Below are 22,985 nucleotides of genomic sequence, written 5' to 3'. Positions count from 1 at the left end.
ATACTTGGCCTATCAAGAAGCTTGAGCTGAAGGTCAGGCAATGTTGATGCTTGAAATGCTGAAACGGAAACTGAGCTATACTTCAAGCTGACAAAACTCTCAATCTCTGTGCTCATGTACAGTCCAAGTATTATTTGCCATATGGACACTCTCAATTTGGTACTATAACTTAAGGAGAATAGCTTCAGCTAAATTTTGTCATGAAGACAGACCATTAGTATTGCATGTTTGTGTCTTTCTGACAGCTATGAACTGGGTTTTTTGTTTGTTTTTACTTTGCTTCAGTTAATGAAGGTAAAGGCTTAGTCTAATAAGGTACATTCTGTCATCAAAATAAGTGTTGAATGAGACCTCCACCTCTGTAAAAACAGTGAAAATTAGCACTGTATTTTTTATTTCAGGATCCTGAGGTTTGTCAGTCTTGGCTTGTTTTCTTCATTGTAGAACTAAAGTGACCGCTCCTCTCTATTTTAATGTCAAGACAGGTCACACACATTAATCACAACAGGATAATAAAAACACACGTTTTGGCAGTGAAGTCATGCCCTCTGTGTCAGAGGTAATATATTAGTATGGCATTGGCAAATTTACAGTAGAAAATATATATTGCAGAATTTATATATAGCAAATAAATTTTGCTTCCTGGTTATACATGACCTTTCCAAGGCTTGCCTAATTCTTCCTTCAGCAAAGTAGTTTTATTAATGCTTTCAGGTTTAATCTGGACGTAGTGCACTGTCACATTTATATGTTGTTGTGGTGTTCTTTTTGCTCCACCGAAGCTGGCTTCCATTTGTACGTGCCTTGAAGAGGAATAAATAGGACTTCCATTATCAAACCTAATGTCAGATTGACTCCATCTAGAAAATAACAATTTTTAAAGGTCACATAAAATAGGGACATTCTCTGCTCTTTTTTCCGAATATGTTTGATTAAAAATAGTTTGCTCTGTTTATTAAATCACTGGTGTCTTACCTTCAGGGGCAACTAAAGCAGAAGCAGATCTTCACATTTGTCATCAGCTTAAGGTCACAAATACAACTAGATTAAATAGTGCTATATACCTTTCCCCACTACTGAATTATCAATGATGAATTATTTATCATAAAATTAAGCACACACATCAAGAGTCAGTTGAGTGTAAAATGTTACTCTCAGGGCATAGCCAAGCATTTCAATCGATGGGCCTTTACATCTACATTGTACAGATATATTTTCAGTGTAGAGTGTAGTAACCTGCAACTCCCAAAGAAATTGGCTTTGGTAGGAGTTGGATCAGACCCACAGTGTCCCAAGTGATATTTACAAAGAGGCTTTGTGCTCCACCCCCTTTTTATATTATTTTATTTCCTGGGGAGCTTTGTTACAATTACTATCTTAAAAGTGAACATTTAGCTCAGGTAGGAAAATTTGGATCCTACAGTTTATAATCTCTTTCTCGTTGCTGCTCTGAGGGATAAACTTAATAATTCTGGACTGACCCAGAGATTGAACCAAACAACCCTTGTCATTTTTATAACTGTTATTTTGCCCTGCAGTCTAGCCTGAAGTTCCAGTGTTGCCCTTGATACTGCTTTCAGCATGCTTTCCAGAGCTGCCGTGCACATGCCGCGCTCTCTGTCTCCCCACTGTGGCTATTTAATACTCCAGACTCCACACAGCTCAGTACGAGTGTCATTTCATATTGCCCAGGGCATGATGCAAATCCTAATATGAAGAATAAACCTGAGCTAGCTTTGTGATACTAAACACCTTTAGTACTTCTAACGTGTGGAAGAGAAGAGGTATCAGGATGAACTTGGTGGTGTGAGATTTGAATACATTTTCCAGGAAGTCCTAAGACTTTTTTTTTTTTTTTTTTTTTTTCTCCTCCTGGAGGAATTAAATTCTGATAATTTATATAAATCAAATTTTATATAAACTGAACTAAAAATCGAAACTGAACAAATATTACATGCCAGTTATCAGAAGGCAGAAGAGGTAAGCTATGCATTCCACAACAGCAGTTAATTTAGTTAAACTATACATTCACTATTAACATAATATGACAGCCCTCAAATACTATTAAGCAAGTGGGTTGGTAAGACTGGATGTCGTGGTTTAACCCCAGCCAGCAACTAAGCACCACGCAGCTGCTCACTCACTCCCCCCCCACCCAGTGGGATGGGGGAGAAAATCGGGAAAAAAGAAGCAAAACCCACGGGTTGAGGTAAGAACAGTTTAATAGAACAGAAAAGAAGAAACTAATAATGATAATGATAACACTAATAAAATGACAACAGCACTAATGAAAGGATTGGAATGTACAAATGATGCGCAGTGCAATTGCTCACCACCCGCCGACTGACACCCAGCTAGTCCCCGAGAGGCGATTCCCCGCCCCTACTTCCCAGTTCCTATACTAGATGGGACGTCACATGGTATGGAATACCCTGTTGGCCAGTTTGGGTCAGCTGCCCTGGCTGTGTCCTGTGCCAACTTCTTGTGCCCCTCCAGCTTTCTCGCTGGCTGGGCATGAGAAGCTGAAAAATCCTTGACTTGAGACTAAACACTACTTAGCAACAACTGAAAACATCAGTGTTATCAACATTCTTCTCATACTGAACTCAAAACATAGCACCATACCAGCTACTAGGAAGACAGTTAACTCTATCCCAGCTGAAACTAGGACACTGGAACAGTTTTTCTGTCTCTAGGCTCAGAAATCAGAGTTATCAAAACCGATTTAAAGTATACACTCCATTATAAATGTGAGGAAGGAATAGTCTGCTTCCTGTTTCACACGTGGGAATAAAAAGAGTCATTAATAAAGTGTGAGTAAAAACTGAGATAAAACGTGAACTCTGACTTCTTCAGCAATTTTTTATTCTTTGTGAGCAATATTTTGCCAAAATATTAAAACCTGTTAATCTGTGGTTACATTTCAGTCATTGTCAAAAGGCATTGTCAGCTCTTTAGGCAAAAATTTAAGGTTTCTGGGATATTGAGAAAAGGTTATAAAAATAATATAGGAAGAAATTACAAGTTTTCAGAAGCAAGTTCATAAACTAAATTTAGTATTAAGCATGATTTTGAACTATATGGAAACTATTAAAAATAACAGTATTAGAGCACCCCCCCCGACAAACATGATAATAATAATTAAAAATATCATGCATAATTGAAATGAAAGTGAGTAGTAAGCAAAAAGGAGAGATATCTATTAAATCTTTCCTATTATGTGAAATAAAAATGCGGAAAGAGTTAGTTCTCAAGGGAGTTTTATTTTTTTCTGAGTTGCAGTAATGTCATGTCACTCTAGTAATTTTTTTTTTAAATGTGTTGTCCAAAATTTGCACCTCTTCGTAGTTAAACTGAATATTTAGGTATGCAATTAGGAGTCTAAATAAAGTGGCCAGATTTTCAACTGTGTTTTATAGCTGCAATTTCTGCTCATTTGCATGGGATTTGTGGATGGTAAGCATTTAATGATGACTAGGCTATTTATATTTAACTACCTGAGTAATGTGTTTAAGAGCCTAACTTTAGTTGTGTGCAACTGTTTGAATTATTTTTGTTATGAATATTATCTTGAAAAGACATCCATTCAGAGAGATTTGACTTGAATGTACAACACACCTGTACTGCGAAATCAAGGTGAATCAATTTTTGGTCTTCTCATATTTCTTCCTGTCCTACTGGAGGACCGGCTGACGGGCAAGCCACTATCTGGTGAAATGAGTGGCATTAGCTTTCTGTGCTCCAGTTCCTCTCTTAACAAACTATGTATGAAGCATACATCCCTTAGTAGTTTTAATAAGGTTTAATTTGTTAATACAGGCACTGTACTTCGTGATTACAAAAAGAAAATGCTATAAAAATATGACTTCTTTTACTGCTCTTATTTCAATGTATCACAATCAGTTCCTGAATAGAAGAACATAAAATATGCAATATATGACTTCAGTCCACAGGGTAGTTTGGCTATTAGTTTTAAAAAACACCCCCCCCCCCCTTCTAAACATAAAGATGTCAATACAGTACCATCAACAAATATTGTTCACTTACAGTGTATGCTTTGGGTATTTAAATGTTTTTTCCAACCAAACACACATTTCCATGATAAGTTCTTTTCAGGAAAAAAAAAAAAAAAGCTTTTATTTACTGGAGAGATAATATGCAGAGCTGTTGAAAAGATTTTTTCAACATTTGCTTAAGATTTTTCTTATGAAGTTATTTTCTTTAATACAGAGTTATCACAGTTATTAGAATAGGCTACACATATTAGACTATATAAGCAAAAGATGAGCGATAAACCTCTACAATTAATCGGTGGTATGGTTGAAATGCTGATACAATGTTACCATGTTAAGCAATCCAGATAATATCCAGAATATGTTCATGTATTTTTAATAATACTGATCCTGAATGCTAAGCTGTACAGGAGCTATTTCTGGAGTGAAAGGTTTCAGAAATGATGGAAGGTTGCAGTGTCATATACTGACTGTTGCAGTCATTTCCTTTGGTGGATTTAGTTTCACATAAAATTTTCAACATGTTATTGTTCTTGCAGTATGTGACCATTATTGCAGAGGCACACTACTAATGAAGAGGCTTTGAAGAAAAACAAGTTAGTCGTACCACTGTAACAAGATAGAATAGAGCCCAAACCCCAATGACAGGCTTCTTTGGTTCAGCAAGGCCCTTTAGTTGGAACACAGTGCTCCAGCTGTTTGGTTTGAATTTTAGTCTCCCTTTGTAATATCTCTTTGTACTGGTCTACTGGCTCATTTGGGAAGCCTTACTGAGCCATCACACAGTCTCACAGGGTAGGCAGGAGGTGATACATCCATAAGAGCTAGGCAAGATCTTGGAAATGCTTAAATAAATACATTGGCAAATCCATCCACCTGCTTTTTTTGTTTTTCAGTGCACATTACCCAATTGAATAATGTGGAACTTTAAAAATTTGAAATGAAAATGTACCAGCACAAAATGATCTAAAATCTTCAAAATTCTATATCAAGATATGAGCTTTGCAATTCAGAGCATCTCGGTAATCTGAACTGATGCCCAAAAATGGGCTCCATCCAAGTGAAAGAGCCACAGAATGATCATTTTTATGCAGCTCTGATCACAGGATACATGCACAATCTGTCGTGGTGCCTAGGCACATAGTTACAGAGGCAGGATAAGGTTTCAGGAGCCTTGGGTCTGTGCAAGTGCTGTTTTGTGGACTCCAGAGAGTTTTGGAGAACCAGATCTTCCCCTGCTCATCACATACACCTAGGTGAATGTTTTCAGAAAAGTTCTCTTTCTAAGTTAGTACAGAAATGAAGATGTTTGTGCTCAGTTTGGCTCTGATTGATTGTCATATTTGTGACCCGTTTTTTTAAAAACACTCAGTATCCAATACAGTGAATTATTCTGAAAATCTGGTCTGTTACAGTAAAGCTTAATGGGAAGCTTGAGGCAGTATGAAAACAGTATGGGTGGGAACTTTGATTTTTGTCCAGCCCTAGTGTAGAGATGTGATAACTTGCTTTTCTGGAGCAATAGAAAATTCCCGGGGAAGTTGTGATCTCTGTGTAAAATATGTATTATTTCTATCTCATCTTCTGCACTTTTCCAGACAAATATTCTAAGGGAAATCCTGCTTTCTCTGAAAAAACTTCTGCAACTTTTCATGTGATCAGGAATTAATCTGCACTTTGCAGGTGTAATAAAATAACTGTGTGGATAAGGTGTAACTTGAATGAGTGCTAGTGTTCCAAAACAGTAGTAATCCTTGCTATTTTTTTCAGTTTTTTAAAAGAAAATTATTTCAGTTTCACATATCTACTCTCGATTCATATCATGCTACTGAAAATGTAGCTATTGAAATAGCTATAATGTAAATACATTTCTAAACAACACAAATGTGTAATAGTGACACTTTTCTGTTTATTCCCATTTATAGTATCTCCTAAATATCACTGTCATCTCCTCAATTTTGACAGGAGATAGATGGTATTTGGATAAGACATGACATTTTGAATAATGTTACAAGCATCTATTTCCAATGTTTATCAAACTGGTATTTGGAATATATTCTCTTAAAATACCCTAGCCTGAAAAAATGTTTTGCACATAAAGTTAATGTCTGAGGTATGTTTCTACTATGTAGGTTTTGCATTTTGGGACTCAAAACATACGCCATCATTTTCAAACAAGGACAAACTCTCACTAACAGAAAATTATGTTGAAAGGCACCTTAACGCACTCTCCATATTTGCACTTGCACTCATTTACAGTGTGGGTACTTAATCTCCACTTTCAGTTTAGATATGTAAGTCAGGATACAAACATTCCCTCTTTTATGTGTGAATTCTTTTATTTAAAAATGCAAAATGGCATGTGCCAACATGGCTGTATACCTCTAGCAATCTGATGTTTTCAGCGCTAAAGTCTCTGATTTCTATGTCTATCTGTACAATTAAATAATATTTTCTACTTAAAATTCCATGAAATATCAACTGGACATTCTTCATCTACTAAACTGAACTCCTGGATAGTGATAATTATGTGTATTAAAATACAGCATATTTACCCTGAGTTGACTGAATTGCATAATAAGTAAAGAATATGGCTGTATTTGTAGCTTGGAAGTGCTTTAAAAACAATATAGAAGAAAAGTGCTAAATATAATGTTTTTCTCCATACTATTTGGCAACTGACTTCTGCTGTTCATGCTAATTCTGTCCAACAATCTTGCCCATGACAAACTTGAAAATGTCTATGTTGTTTTTAAGAGTATATATATATGTGTTGCTGTAAGACTTTTCAAATGCAAACATTTTTTGTCTAAGAATAGAACAATATATTGAAATCCAAATGATTATATTAGTTTGACATAAACTTAGCTACTACAAGTGTTTTAGGATTCCCAGTATTTTAGGAAAACTGCCAATGATTAAGAGCAATGAAATACTTAAGTGTCATTTTTCTTGGTGGACTGGTATGTACAAATTGGATTAATAAATACACAGTGTAGAAACAGAAGTCCAAAAATATGTAACATTATTTATATAGTTTCTTTACTCAGATTTTGGTGCTTTTAAGAAGGTAAGAAATGTGAAAGTGAATCTTTTCAGAATGGGTCATTGAATTTGTATCTCCCACAACTTCATGAGTATTTAGACACCAAGTTCACAGACAAGTAATGGTCTCACTGCCTTACCAAGCTTCCCAATTTTTTTTTTTTTTAATTTGTGAGACTTGCTTCAAATGAAAGAAGTTGTAGGCTTTAAGAAAATACTTCAGTTGGTGACTTCGGATCCAAAATAAGCCCTTTTCAGCAGCTTATATAACACTGGGGTGCAGCCAAAAGTCAGATGTGTCAGCACAGCTCTGCCCAAATTAATGGGCCTTGCTGAGAACTCTCAGCTTTCTTAGAAGTTCAGGATGATACTTCTTTGTCTTTAACCTGCCTGATGAGAAGTAAATGATTTGCATTTCTGATTTGCATCACATGCATCATGTGTAATTTTTGCCTACAGATTTTCCACATGACATACGATCTGGCCAGTGCTGTGGTGAGAATCTTTAATCTGATCGGAATGATGCTGCTGCTGTGCCACTGGGATGGTTGTCTGCAATTTTTAGTACCATTACTCCAGGATTTCCCACCAGATTGCTGGGTGTCCCTAAATGGTATGGTTGTAAGTATTGGTCACTTTTCATTGTGCTTTCTAAACATTTTTTTTCTAAACAGTTAGCTTCAGACTTAAGTGTAAATATACATGCCTAGTAATACACTGCCCTGCATTTTATTCAAAGTTACTTTTGTTTTTTGTTGGTTGGCTTGCTAATGAATGAAAGTTTTTTTTTTTAGCCTTCATCACCGATAACATTATATTGACTCATTGTCAGTAAATGAGCCAGAAAATATTTTCAGTTTTAAGGTCATTTTAATTTATTAATCCTCATTCCCTCAAAAAAGCCACCAAAAGAAATTTGGAAACACTCAGTTCACCAGTGCTTTCAATGTAGACTCTAGTTTCAGAATGCTCCTGAAGGTATATTATTTGTGTTTGTTTCACCTAATGTTGTCCTCAGTTTGTTTTGTAAATAACTTCTGGGCCATCTCATGGAGCACCTTTATGAAGTTGTTCCCAACTTAACTGTCAACATGATTTTTTTCTAAGTAAAATATGGGAAATACAGATTTACTTCTGTGATACTTTTGTATGTGTGAAAGGACAGTTCAAGGGCGGAATTTGGCTGTGCCTTATTTATAAGGAAGGGTAAGGATGTTCCACTTGCTTGACGTGTGTCTTAAAATCAACGGCTGTGAAGAATTAAATAGTTTTTATGAAGTCAGATAATGAGGTAATACATAGAACATTTTCATAGGAAATACACTGAAAAAATTATTGAAAAATACCTATACCAAAAAGAAAAGGCCCCAAGCAACTGTGATTGGCCATCTGAAAACGTGAGTGTCTCCACTTTTTACAATCTTCGAATCCATAAAAGAACACCTTTACTGTAGATGGGCAACTCAGTCCCACGTATTTCTACTGTAGAAACATAACAGTATTTGTTTCTGTGGTACTGCACATTACTGTGGGAGCTTGTTGACTAAGATTGTCAGTCATACAGACAAGTATTTTCAGTCATCAAGCAACATCTTTAATGATAAGCAGCATGTTTGCTGATACCTCATTGTGCAGCTTTCCTAAAAAAATAGTGACACATCCTCAAAAATGGGATCGCTACAATAAAAGTAGGTCACCAGGATGCCAACTGGCATGTCTTTGCATTCTGCTGCATTCTGAGTTCTGCTTTGTAACATCTTTTATTCACATTTAGAAAGGGTACATTTTCTACCAGCTTGTTAAAGATCTGGATGAAAACCATGCTAGAGAGTGAAAGGAAGCCTTGGATTACACTTTTAGTGTAAAAGTATTTAACTTTTAAAGAACACTGAACTATAAAATTCTCTCTCTTCCATAAGAGCTACATTTAATCTAAGGCGGCTGTGCACACTGTGTACATGCTCAGGGAGAACCTTCTTTCTGCTGTCCTTACAGGCCACATACTCTTGGAAAGATCCTTTTTGAAAGTTGCGCTTTTTTTTTTTCCTCTGGCAACTTAATCTGTTGCCATTAATGAACATTGTGGGGAAATTTGAAAATTGAGCAAGATTATGTTCACAGCATAGGCAGTCTTTTAGTCCTACGTCAAGACAAAGAGTTGTGGACTGACAGCCTGGAATCAGGAGCATATCTAAGGCCACTGTTGGGGGAAACAACTAGACCTTTCTTCTGACCCCGTCATGATGTTATGAGACATCTCCTGATTGGTTTCTGGGCTCTGGAAGTCAATTCTTTAGCACTAAATACAGACAGAGAACCCATCACGGAACATCAGTCCTCTGAAATGATAGAGGGAATAAAAGGATGATGACGATGATGATGATGGTTATTGTCCTGCTTTCATCTGGGATAGAGTTAATTTTCTTCCTAGTAGCTGGTATAGTTATGTTCTGGATTTAGTATGAGAATAATGTTGATAACACACTGATGTTTTCAGTTGTTGCTAAGCAGTGTTTAGTCTCAAGTCAAGGATTTTTCAGCTTCTCATGCCCAGCCAGCAAGAAGGCTGGAGGGGCACAAGAAGTTGGGAGGGGACATAGCCAGGACAGCTGACCCAAAGTGGCCAACAGGGTATTCCATAGCATGTGACGTCATGCCCAGTATATAAACTGGGGGGAGTGGGGCTGGGAGGAGATTGCTGCTCGGGAACTAACTGGGCATCAGTCGACAAGTGGTGAGCAATTGCATTGTGCATCACTTGTTTTGTATATTCCAATCCTTTTATTACTACTATTGTCATTTTATTGGTGTTATCATTTTCATTATTAGTTTCTTCCTTTCTGTTCTATTAAACTGTTCTTATCTCAACCCACGAGTTTTTTTTTTTCTCGATTCTCTCCCCCATCCCACTGGGTGGAGGGGGAGTGAGTGAGCAGCTGCGTGGTGCTTAGTTGCTGGCTGGGGTTAAACCATGACAGTTATATACTTTGCTGGTGTATTCAGAGTCTAACCAACTGTTAACTTTGGAATTTGGAAAGGCATCAGGTTCCTAATACTACAAGAGCTTTGGGAAGAGGGGTACCTTACTCCCCCTTGTATACTTTAGCATATAACAATTTAAGCTGCTCTGAATTTAAGCACTTTTGTTACTGAAATGACTGCACCTAATACTGGGGTTTAGACTCAAATGCTGTTGAGACAGAAAGTCAGATAAGAATCTTATTATTTCTTCTGGCCTTAAGTTCTTTATCTGTGAATTGGTAATGATGGCCACGGTGAAAGGCCAATATTGTCAGGAAGAGGAGGTCTTTCCCTAACCCCAGCTAATGCACCTTTCCGTCAAAGTATTCCCTTCTACTCATATTTTAGTCAATTTTAGTAGATTAGTAGGTAAAGATAACTCCTTGCACCTGCATACATTTGGAGTTTTGTTCAAATTTCTAAGTCAAAGAATTCTGAAATAGAACTGCTCAAAGAAAGGCAAAATTACCCCTCTTTGAATTTCAATCTTTTTTTGAGTAGAGGAGGGTTTGTGTGAGCATTTCCTGAGATTCACACTGTGGCTCCAATGTGTATTCCTCAAAATGACGTTATTACAAGGGCTAACCTCAGGCTAATACACCAAATTTGCTTTGAAGTAAAATTTTAACACTTATTCATTTTGATCATTGCCTTGAAGATTTATTCAAGCCAATGTATGCTCAACCAGAAAAAGTTAGTTTTCCAATATGCAGCACAGCCAGTGGTCAGTTGCAAGCCAGAGCATCTGCAGATAACTTGATGCTAAAGGAAGTAAGGATGCCATGAAGATGACATGCTGTCTCCATTGACACAGCCCAGCATACTCTTCCAGCCCATAGTTGTCTTCTGTCTTGCACATTAGTTGCTTCAGGCTGCAGAGTGCAAGAACTTCTAAAAGCCTTCTCCTGAAAGCTGTTTCTTCTGTACAGTCTGATATGTGGAAGTACTCAAATTCCACAGGCATGCTCACGGTTAAGAAAAATAACATAGGTTAAATTTAATGTCACAAAGCAATAGGATAATGAAATCAAGCTGCAGTTTGCTTACTGCCTCTCTGAACAATGAAACTGAATGCAATTAAAGCAAAACAAATTGATTGGATTTTCATCTTTGAAAGGATGATAAAAATGTCACAGTGGATCATGAAGTAGACTATGAAATGAAATGGAAAGCCTCCTGTGTAAAAGGGAATAAGATCACCATTGGCTAATACTGTACCAACCTACAGCCTAAGTAGTTCAACAAAAATGTTCAGATCACATTGGGATATTAATAATATTAATATTAAACACAGATTATATTTGTACTCTCAGATTGGCCTTCTTGGCTAGTTCCTAACATTGGCCTTCACGTTGCTATGAAATGAAAGCCAGAGCTGGTATCTTCCTTTAATTTTTCTAAATGTGATCCCACTTGCCCACTTTTATATCTTTACTTCCATTTGATTGCACTGACTTTATTAATGCTGAGTTACTATTGACAATCAGGATCTTGTGCTCTTCCAGAATATCAATGCACTTATTCAAAATAAGAAAACCAGTAAATACAATATAAAAGTAAGCAGCAGCTGTTTTTTTTTCTGCTCACTTTAAGTCATGTTCCAACCAATCCATTACAAACAAAATAACAATTACTTCTGCCAGGGTATATGGTGTTCTGATGCTGTTCCCAGGTTTTTTTAACACTAGGATTGGGAGTTTCATTCCTAAAAAAGGTCTTTTCTGAAGAAGTTTCACAGACTTTCCTAATGATACTGCCTAATTTCTCCTTGGCTCAGAAAGCCTATTATCCACATCTCCTTGTATGATTTATCCTCAGCTATCTGATCTGCATTGCTTCAGACTAGTGTATTTCCATAATGACTCATACACCAAACATCTTTATCATACCTCAGAGTTTGAACCAATAGTTTTTTAGAAAATTAGGAGTAAAACTTTCAGCTGAAACCAGGGGAGGCACAAGAACAGAAAAACACAGTGATCCTCTCCTATAGTCAGTCTGTGCAAACCGAGATTCTACTTTTTGCATTTGGTTTCAGCTGCAGTGAATTACAAAAACACAGCGTGTAAGTCCCAACTGATGAACAGATATAGCCAGGTCTTATATGGGACAGAGTTTCTAGGCAAGTAGAGATGAGAGATGACATTTTTGCCACTGATGCCACCTGGCCATCTAAGCATGACTGCCTGCAATAAAGCATCCCTTGCAGTAGATTATTTTTTGTTGTATTTGAAGTTTGCTCTTGCTTTTCATATCACCTATGGCAAAGTCTCAAAAGCATGTTAGTCCTTGAAGTAACAGTATCTGAAAAGCCCCAACCTCTATTTTCATGTCTATGTATGCAATAATTTGTTGGATGGTTAGGAAATAGTCCTTTAATCAAGGTATTTACCTGAAATTTCCAGATTTTTCATGTACAATGTTCCCTTAGGGAGATAAAAATGTAGCAGAGAAGTATAGAATTTAACTTGAATGCTGAGGTTTTTAAAAGCCAAAAGGGATTGTAAAGCTTTTGGAAAGGGGTGCTTTGCTGGCATTTCTCACAGCAGTCAGCCAATGTTTGCTCAGCAAGAACCCTTCGGGTACTCTGGTTTCTTTGTTTTGGCTTTTCCTTACTGTCCTTGCAGTTGGATTGTTTCCAACTCCTGGGGGTTTTTAGGTTTTGGATTTGGTGAAGGGGATTTTGCATTATATTAACTCCCCTTTGTGTCACATCATTTGCTCAGGGGCAAAAGAAATCAGATGTTAGACTTCAGATCCTCATCTGGAATTTCTGCTGTAGAGTCTGAAAGTCCTTCCCATTATAAAATGAATGGCTTGAATACTTGATAGGGAAATTCAGAAATGCAGGAGATGATAGATGGTGAGGATTTATAATGCTCTAAGAATTATGCTAACATATATATAATATGCACAAAACCTATTTAGTAGTAACACACAACTTTAATTTTAATTCTCAACATTTCTTAGTAATGAACACCATTTTCAAATACAGAATCACATGTAGATCTCTGCTTTACTCAGTGGAGATCAAGGAATGCATTATAGTCATTTGATGTGTTATTCAGCATTGGATATTCTCCTTTTTGATAATGCATTGGCTTAGCACCTTCTTCCCTATAGCTGGCCATTAGGGCAGCTAATTTTTTAATGAGATTTTTCTGCATTTGATCATTATGTGATAATCATCATTTAGTACTTCACAAATGTTTTTGAGTACCTTTTCATTATATAGCAAGATATTGTAGAGCCATGTTCAAAGCATAGATTCCTCTGACTTTGTTTGCAATGCCAAGCAATAAATGCTTATGTAAATCAAATCCCACAATCTTAAATTGGGTGCTTAGAAAATATGGAACACATGGGAATGATCTGATTACTAGAGGCACTGAGGATCTCATGAGGTATACTACTACTCTAACATATTTTATACTCATATATGTATATTTATGTATGTCTAGTTATAGCAAATGCTTCTAGGAACAGATGAAAGATTGAAATTACCTGTCAGAGATGGACTGTGATCAAAATATTAGTTAAGTGGGAATTGCCCAATTCAGATAAGTGCTCCATTTACAACACAATTTGGAAATATGGTAATACCAATAATGACAATATGTAATTTATATTCTTAGGACTAAGGTACCCATATTTTGGGAATCTACACTGAGTAATAATATCCCTTCTAGTATGTGCAGTTGTTCAGAATTCAGTTGTTGCGCTCTCTTGCACACAGCACTGACCCAACCACTAAGGTCAGTCCATTTCCTGCTGCGTCAAGATAATGAAGTAATGACCTGTTTCAGTGGGTTGGGATCAAGTGTTAGGCCTAAAAATATATTAGTTCATGTGATTTGACACTATAAGAAACTGCAGAGGAAAATTTTGTAGACATGCAGTGCTGAACGACAAGGTATGCTTAATGTAGACTGAGGATTTGTGTTAACTGCAATACCAAAGTTTTATGCCAAGCTAGCGAAGACCAGAGAAATGGGGTAGCTGAGGACACTGTTGATTTAACTCAATCCATCATGATCAATGAAGAGGAAAAGAAATCAAGTTCTCAGTTTTACAACAATTGCTGAGGCTTTAGGAAGACCACATAGATTTTGGCTTATGCTTTTTTCTGTTCTCTGACAGGTTAGCAGGTCATCTGCTTTTGCAGGGCTAGAACATCTGTAGAAAAGGAAGTAATAATAACTTTTCCTTCTTACCTTCATGCTTTTGGTATAATATTGTATATAATTTTGCTGATGTCTCCTGTACCTTTGGACTGTGTATTTTAAGAGATTTCTGATGTGCTTACATAAAAGCAGTTATTAGATTTCCCATTCCTCATGTTTATTGAAAATATTTCATTATTTATATTTTTTTCTGTGTATTGATTTCTGCCAACATGAAATTGATTCCAAATAATAAGCAAGTTCCTGTGATCCAACCCAGCATCTATACAGTATGCTTTAAAAGTTACTTCCATCATGGCTGCTGTTTCTTGTCCTAAAAATTGTATTCATTTGTTCCAAGTTACTTTCTTATTGTTTCTTTTATGTCTTCTGGTTGAGATTGTATTATCTTTCTCTTTCAAGCCATGATGTCCATGAATATTTGGATTACAACTGAGACAAAACTGAAAACAGTCTTTCAAAGGAGGTATTCCCAGTTGTAATCCCAAAACTCCACCAACCTTGGAAATTGTTTAGCATTATGAACTCAAGTACTGTCATAAGCCCTGCTACCTTACTTTACTCTCACTATTCTTAGTTATAAAATACTTTAAACTCAATGTAGCAGTATTGATATAATTATTTAATGCTGATGGTGATAGTTATCTCGGTAGGTATTGGTGCTCAGTCCTGCAAAGGATCTAAATTAGGACACCCGTGGTGTTTGTGTTGATTGTAGCACTGTGTTACTGATGTGATAATAGGTGCTAAAGAGGATGACTTCTGTAATGAATTAGTTGACTGCCTTGCCTGCTTCTGTTTCTTTCAGATAGAAAGCTGGTTTTCCTTATATGGGATAAGAATAATAAAACAATTACTTGGAGGAAGCATGCAAAAGCAAATTGATATATCTGATAGATACTAACTTATTTCCACACTTTTTCTTCATTATCATAAGAGCTAGTAGGGAATTATCAAGATGTGGATGCAAAGAGGGATTTGCCCATTTATCATCAAAATTTAATTTCCATTTCCCTCCCCCCGCCATCAACCCAACTCATAAATTTTTATACTGCAGTATATTGTGAAGGGATTTCTGGTAAACTATAAATTACAAAATATTTAATGTAAGGCTTGAACTTGAAAGAATACAAGTAACTGCATGTAATATGGTTAAGTCTAATGTTGTATTTGATAGACATTCTAGGGAAAAATAATAAGCATCATAATGTATGCCTGTCCTGGTTTCAGCTGGGATAGAGTTAACTGTCTTCCTAGTAGCTGGTACGGTGCTATGTTTTGAGTTCAGTATGAGAAGAATGTTGATAACACTGATGTTTTCAGTTGTTGCTAAGTAGTGTTTAGTCTCAAGTCAAGGATTTTTCAGCTTCTCATGCCCAGCCAGCGAGAAAGCTGGAGGGGCACAAGAAGTTGGCACAGGACACAGCCAGGGCAGCTGACCCAAAGTGGCCAACAGGGTATTCCATACCATGTGACGTCCCATCTAGTATAGGAACTGGGAAGTAGGGGCGGGGAATCGCCTCTCGGGGACTAGCTGGGTGTCGGTCGGCGGGTGGTGAGCAATTGCACTGCGCATCATTTGTACATTCCAATCCTTTGATTATTGCTGTTGTCATTTTATTAGTGTTATCATTATTAGTTTCTTCTTTTCTGTTCTATTAAACCGTTCTTACCTCAACCCATGGGTTTTGCTTCTTTTCTCGATTTTCTCCCCCATCCCACTGGGTGGGGGGGAGTGAGCGAGCGGCTGCGTGGTGCTTAGTTGCTGGCTGGGGTTAAACCACGACAATGCCTTAAGCCATTTCTTTAATAAAAAAGTGAACAAAAGCAGAAACAAAAGTTGGACCTCTCATATTTTAGAACCTTGTATCCCCCATTTGCCTTATAATGAGTACTCAGGGGGAGAGTTATATGCACCTCATGGCCAAATGCAGCTTCTCTGTTGTAAAAGAGAGCATTCCCTTTGTTTCATGGGAGCTGAATCAGGCTACTTTGCTCTGTCTCTATAAATTTTACACTGTTTATCTGCATGTTGTGGTATTCCAGGTTGAACTGGGATATTGGTGTGGAACAATTATTCTGAAGTAGCTTTCCATGGGTGGCCTTTTCTCCTGTGACTGGAATATCCAAACACTGAACCCTTGGAATATTTATGCCAGAATAAATCCAGGTGTAGATAAATCCAGATGAATACCTTTCATATACAGCTGCTCTTCAGCAAATCATTCTAATTTTCATTGCAAACTGATATTAATATGCACAATATAACTTCTTGATCTGTATGCTTTAAGACTGTATAAAGATAATTGGCTTTGTATAAGCTGTGTATTATTTCCAAGGGGTCATTATCAACCATCTCACAATCAGGTTTTCTCAAGAGCACTGATTTTACTGCTTTTAACTGAGGGTTTTTGCCATATCAAATTTGAGCTTTCTATACATGGCTATGCGTCACCCGACTCATTCTAATATCTAAAGTACATCTGGAGAGAAGTCTCTATTGAGATGCAGTTGGCCACCTGAAATTGTGGCATTTAGAATGCTTACATTTCACATTAGAAAAAAATCAAAGCAAGATACTTTGTTCTGGGTCATGTCATTCTGAACTGAGGCACTTTCATACATCAGACACTTGAGATATTTTTGTTTCCATTGACCTGTGTCCACCAGACCTACATCACTACTCTGTAGGGTCTGTAATCTGGATGCCCAAAATCCCGGAGGGAGGCAAGAGGATATAATACCAATGTTTTTTAATCTAGTTATTTCTGAACTTCTCCTTTAATGGAAATTTTAATATTTTATATTTTCATAGAATAGAATCATAAAATCATTTAGGTTGGAAAAGACCCTTAAGATCATTGAGTCCAACTGTTAAACTAACAGTACCAAGTTCACCACTAAACCATGTCCCTAAGTGCTACATCTACACGTCTTTTAAATACCTCCAGGGATGGTGACTCAACCACTTCCCTGGGAAGCCTGTTCCAATGCTTGATAACCCTTTTGGTGAAGAAATTTTTCCTAATATCCAATCTAAACCTCCCCTGGTGCAACCTGAGGCCGTTCCTTCTCAGCCTATCACTTGTTACTGGGGAAAAGAGACCGACACCCATCTTGCTACAACCTCCTTTCAGGTAGTTGTAGAGAGCGATAAGGTCTCCCCTCAGCCTCCTTTTCTCCAGACTAAACAACCCCAGTTCCCTCAGCTGCTCCTCATAAGACTTGGTCTCTAGACCCTTCACCAGCTTCGTTGTTCTTCTTTGGACACACTCCAGCACCTCAATGTCTTTCCTGTAGTGAGGGACCCAAAACTGAACACAGTATTCAAGGTGTGGCCTCACCAGTGCTGAGTACAAAGGGATAATCACTTTTCTAGTTCTGCTGTATTTCTGATACAAGCCAGAATGCTATTGGCCGCCTTTGCCACCTGGGCACACTGCCTGCTCATATTCAGCCATCTGTCGACCAACACCCCCAGGTCATTTTCACTTTAATTCAGAATGAAGCTAAAAGCTAAATAAGGAGAACTCCCTGTAGAACAGGAATTCTCAATATGCATCCAGTTCTGGTTACCAAAACATGAGAAAAGGAGGAAATATATGGCACTATTATTTTCTTTCATTTGTTTTAATCTACTGATTTTTCTTTCACATCCCTAAGAGTGGGGTTATTTTCTTTAACATTGCTCCCTTCCCTTTCCTGCTCTCCAATAAATCTGCTTTATGCACATACTCTCATTTGGGCAGACTCAGCCTGAAGTAATTCAACTAGAGGTATAAAACTTTCAGAAAATAATGTAATTTACTAGAAATGATGGAAAGGATTTTCTATTGGAGAAATACAGTAATATTCCACAAATTTTACCTTATCTGAAATGTGCAGCATCTTATGTAACATTATTATTCATGAGTAAATAGAATATCTTCTAGATAGTCTCTCTACAGATGTCTCCATATTATCTGTATGAGCAAGCAGTGAGCGCTTTCTTGTATCAATTTCTTGCAAACTTTAAACATTAAATGCCTCTTAAATATACTTTGCTTTCTTTTTGGATCTTTATGTCTGTTTCATTTACTGCTTAGCCGATACTTTTGATAATATAAGGAAAAGAACAAAGCCCTGTGTGGGACCTTCTCTGGTCCATACACTACTTGTAATAATTTGCTGTGTTTTTTTTCTCATGTGGGAGGAATAGCAATTGACATTAAAAAATTGCTGAGCATCTATTTTTAAAAACTGTTTATAAAAGTTACACATCTATTTACTCTAGATGTTAAAAAAACCCCAAACAATAGTTTTCCCTAAATTTAAAAAAAATATTATTGAAATGACCTTAATATTTTTTTCTCTTTGTTTAGAATGGCTGGGTTTTATTACAAAAAGTTCATGACAATCTCATGTGAATAGGATTGGAGAAGAGAAAGATGTACACTATTAGGTCTAGTGCAATAACACAGTTTTACCTAGGTTTCGCACTACTGCTAATACAGTCAGAGAGATGCTTTGAAGCAATCTCTTTCAAAATCACCAAGCTTAAATATTCTTTGGTATTTGAATGAGGCAAGAAAATAATTCCCATATTCTTCACAGATGACTCATGTACCTTTTCCAGTCCATCTCATATATCATTTTAGTCAGTCCAAGATGCCTTAATCTGTAATAAAATAAGAGAATGTAATTTCTCTTGGATTTCCATAAAATATTTTTGTCCTTTTTCAGTATTTTTAGGCAAAAATACATTAGAATGTAGTCACTGTATTTGATCTTTTGTATTTGGAAAGGGATGAAGTTAGCTTGCATTTGAGGGTAGCCTAGCACTTTGACAATAGTACATATAATCAAAAAAAGGATTATCTAGATTGATATAGATAGGGAGGGATTTACATGACTGGTTTTGAATACCTTTCTACTTAGAAGTGGCATTTTCAAACAGAGTCTACTCAGACTGCTAGTTCAGTTTTACAGAGAGTAATTGAGTAATGGTCAGGAATAAAGACATAGCACCAATTGTTTGTCACTCTGCAATAATACCTAATATCCCTATACTTAATAGTAAAAAAACTTTTAAGTTTATCTTTTAGATACAACTACAAAAGTTCTGCCAAATCTAAACTCAGTTAAATGTTGCTAAAACACTGTTGACAGAAGAATCTTTGTAGGAGTTTTCTATTTATTTTGAGTAGCTTTTTCTAGATGTTCAAAAATAAAGATTATGGTGCATGACAGAAACCTTCAGTGGGAACAAAATATAAATTTAAGTCAGATTTGTGTGAAGAGAAGATGCAAGAGCACACCCTGGAAAGGTACACTCAAAGGCAATGGGTAGGCATGCTCAGTTTCCATTAGGTGAGGGCATATTTGGCTCTAGAATTTTTGGACCTATTCAAGCATCTCTCTATAAGCTCTCATAACTCATACCATTCACATAAAGGCTGTCTGTCCCTTACTCTCATCTCTGTATATGAAACGCAGATGCAACACAAAATACGTATAGAATAGAATATTTTCAGTTGGAAAAGACCTACAACGATCATCTAGTCCAACTGCCTGACCACTTCAGGGCTGACCAAAAGTTAAAGCATGTTATTAAGGGCATTGTCCAAATGTAAAAGTAATAATTAGTGTGATTTTTAAAAATTATTTCTGTATAAAATGATTCTTTAAAATGTAGAGATAATGTAGAGCTCTTGGTTACATGGATAGTAGGATGTTCCGAACCAGTAGGCAAGGAACACATTGTATTACTTTCTCTGCACAGGTCACAGAAGGGCAATACAGGGAGTCACATGTATTTTTTTCTCACCTGAAAGAAAAATATCATGTAACATGGCCAACAGAATGGCACTTGGAAACATTTTCCTAAAAGAAAAATGTCTGATTCATTTCTAAATGAAAAACGAATCATAATATAATAAGACTTTTTCTTACAACTAATCAGATCATACTATATTTTGGGCTAAAATCAAAATACAAAACTGATACAATCTCATAGTCCTTAGCATTCAGTCTTATTTTATTACTGAAGCCCTGACTTTACCACAACTTTCGCTGACATTCAACATCAGGAACTCCAGTGTGTTTTGCATAATCACAGTGCATAATAATCCTTTAAACTGTGGATTACTGTAGGATAAAATCAGCTGGTTCAGTATTATATTTTATGTTAGTTGGGTGGCTGTTTTTTGTGTGGCTTTGGTTAGCCTTCATTACGTAACTACTCACTGTGCTGGTTAAATGTAAAGGTCAATCTGAAATCAAGCAATGCTTTGCTTAGGAGTGAGCCTCAGATACATGTACATCTCTTGTGATTATTTCCTAGTTGGTTTCCACTCATTTTCAGGATTCCTTGGAGAAGCCTATTCTCCCAAAACAGCCTTGTGAAATATTTTGGTCAATAGCATTGTAAAAGTGTTGTAGTAGTTGTACCTATAAATCATAGTAGCAGTGATGTATTAATTTAGTGGTTCCTTCTGTATGGTAATTCTAGATTATTGAAAAGGAATCTAGCACAGCAATAAGCCTATTATATGAATTAAAAAAATGAGAAGAGAAATTTGGAAGTTTGTGCAAGTGTACAGATATGATGAATACCATCACATGCTAAGCAAAAATACATAGAGTCTGGATAAAACTGAATATTTATAGCAATTAGCATTCACATTTATTGTAAGATGGAAAATGTGTAAGACAAATCACACTGTGGTACATAGGGAATTACTTGAAAAGTCTCTTTTATGCAATTTCTGAGTACCAGTTAAAGGTACCTTGCCATCTACTCTCTCAAATGATAGTCAAGCCTAATCTCTGTAGGTTTACCTTGGAATAAAGAATTTTAAAACTGGGAATTCTCACGACACTCCCCCTTTAGTGTGTTTTACAGTTACAGTTAATTATTTATATTCTCAGATCAGCAATTTGTAAACTGAGAAATATTTTCAGGGATAAATTTAAAACAAAGGGAACTTATGAACCTGGATCATTTAGAGAATAAAACAAGCAACCTCCGAATTATAATGTAATCCATATGCTCTGTGAAAGTCTAGCAAAAATTAAACTTGTGGTTCTGAAATGTTTTCTGGCCAGTTAAACTATTATTATTGTTGATTGCCATGAACCTTTTATCAAGATGAGGGTGTTGGTCACATGCCAGGAGGCTTGTGTTAGTGTGATGCTAGTGGCCTGGAAGTCAGTGCTGGAGTGCTGTGCTGGTAGGATGTCCACTGCGTGTCCACTACCCAGGGCCCCACTGCGACAGAGGGCTGGAGCAGGCAGATAGTTGTGGAGCCATTGCCACCACTGGTCTTCCAAAAAGTCTAGTGAGTCCATGGGGAACAGTTGTTGACTGGTTTCTGTGCCTCTCCAGATCAAGTTTGACTGAAAAGATCATGCTGCCTTGCTTACTTTGAATATTAGAATAGAATATTTTCAGTTGGAAGGGACCTACAATGATCATTTAGTCCAACTGCCTGACCACTTCAGGGCTGACCAAAAGTTAAAGCATGTTATTAAGGGCATTGTCCAAATGCCTCTTAAACACTGAGAGGCATGGGGCATTGACCACCTCTCTAGGAAGCCTGTTCCAGTGTTTGACCACCCTCTCGGTAAAGAAATGCTTCCTAATGTCAAGTCTGAACCTCCCCTGACGCAGCTTTGAACCATTCCCACACATCCTGTCCCTGGATCCCAGGGAGAAGAGATCAGCACCTCCCTCTCCACTTCCCCTCCTCAGGAAGCTGTAGAGAGCAATGAGGTCGCCCCTCAGCCTCCTTTTCTCCAAGCTAGACAAACCCAGAGTCCTCAGCCGCTCCTCATAGGACATGCCTTCCAGCCCTTTCACCAGCTTTGTTGCCCTCCTCTGGATGCATTTAAGGACCTTAACATCCTTCTTAAATTGTGGGGCCCAGCACTGCACACAATACTCAAGGTGAGGCCGCAACAACCCTAAATATGGCGGGATAGTCACCTCCTTTGATTGGCTGGTTATACTGTGTTTGATGCACCCCAGAATGCAGTTTGCCCTCTTGGCTGCCAGGGCACACAGCTGACTCATATTGAGCTTGCTGTCAACCAGCACCCCCAGATCTCTCTCTGCAGGGCTGCTCTCCAGCCACTCCTCTCCCAATCTACACTTGTGTCCAGCGTTACTCTGTCCCAGGTGCAGAATCAGGCATTTATTCTTGTTAAATTTCATGCCGTTGATGATTGCTCAATGCTCCAATTTATCTAGATCCCTCTGCAAGGCCTCTCATCCCTCAAGAGACTCAACAGCACCTCCCAGTTTAGTATCGTCAGCAAACTTGCTAATGGTGCATTCAACTCCTGCATCCAGATCATTGATAAAAATATTGAACAGAACTTCCTCTAGAATTGAGCCCTGAGGAACACCACTGGTGACTGGTTGCCAGCCAGATGTAGCCCCATTCACTACAACCCTTTGAGCCCTGCTGTTCATCCAGTTCTTCACCCATCACACTGTGTATCTGCTCATCTCACAGTTGGACAACTTGTCCAGAAGGATGCTGTGAGGAACATTGTCAAAAGCCTTACTAAAATCCAGAAAAACTACATCCACTTCCTTCCCTTCATCGACTAGGTGGGTGACCTTATTATAGAAGGATATCAAATTAGTTAAACAGGACTTTCCCTTTGTGAACCCATGTTGACTGTGCCTGATGATTGCATTGTTCTTTAAATGCCTTTCAGTAGTACCCAGTATAAT

At 37.3% G+C, this 22,985-nt stretch overlaps 1 protein-coding gene across 1 annotated transcript in view; it reads left to right on the top strand.

The window, feature by feature from the left end:
- The window catches only part of LOC121232755 (potassium/sodium hyperpolarization-activated cyclic nucleotide-gated channel 1-like), a 240,105-nt gene that overhangs the window by 124,440 nt on the left and 92,680 nt on the right, over positions 1 to 22,985 (top strand). Inside the window, exon 3 of the mRNA XM_041121157.1 lies at positions 7,518 to 7,679. Within this exon, the coding sequence (XP_040977091.1) occupies positions 7,518 to 7,679 (162 nt within the window). The remainder of the gene's footprint in view (positions 1 to 7,517; positions 7,680 to 22,985) is intronic.

This window comes from Aquila chrysaetos, chromosome W (assembly GCF_900496995.4).
Source record: "Aquila chrysaetos chrysaetos chromosome W, bAquChr1.4, whole genome shotgun sequence".
Taxonomy (NCBI): Eukaryota; Metazoa; Chordata; class Aves; order Accipitriformes; family Accipitridae; genus Aquila; species Aquila chrysaetos.
Note: the sequence above shows the minus strand (reverse complement) of the source record. Positions and strands in the feature narration are given on the sequence as shown.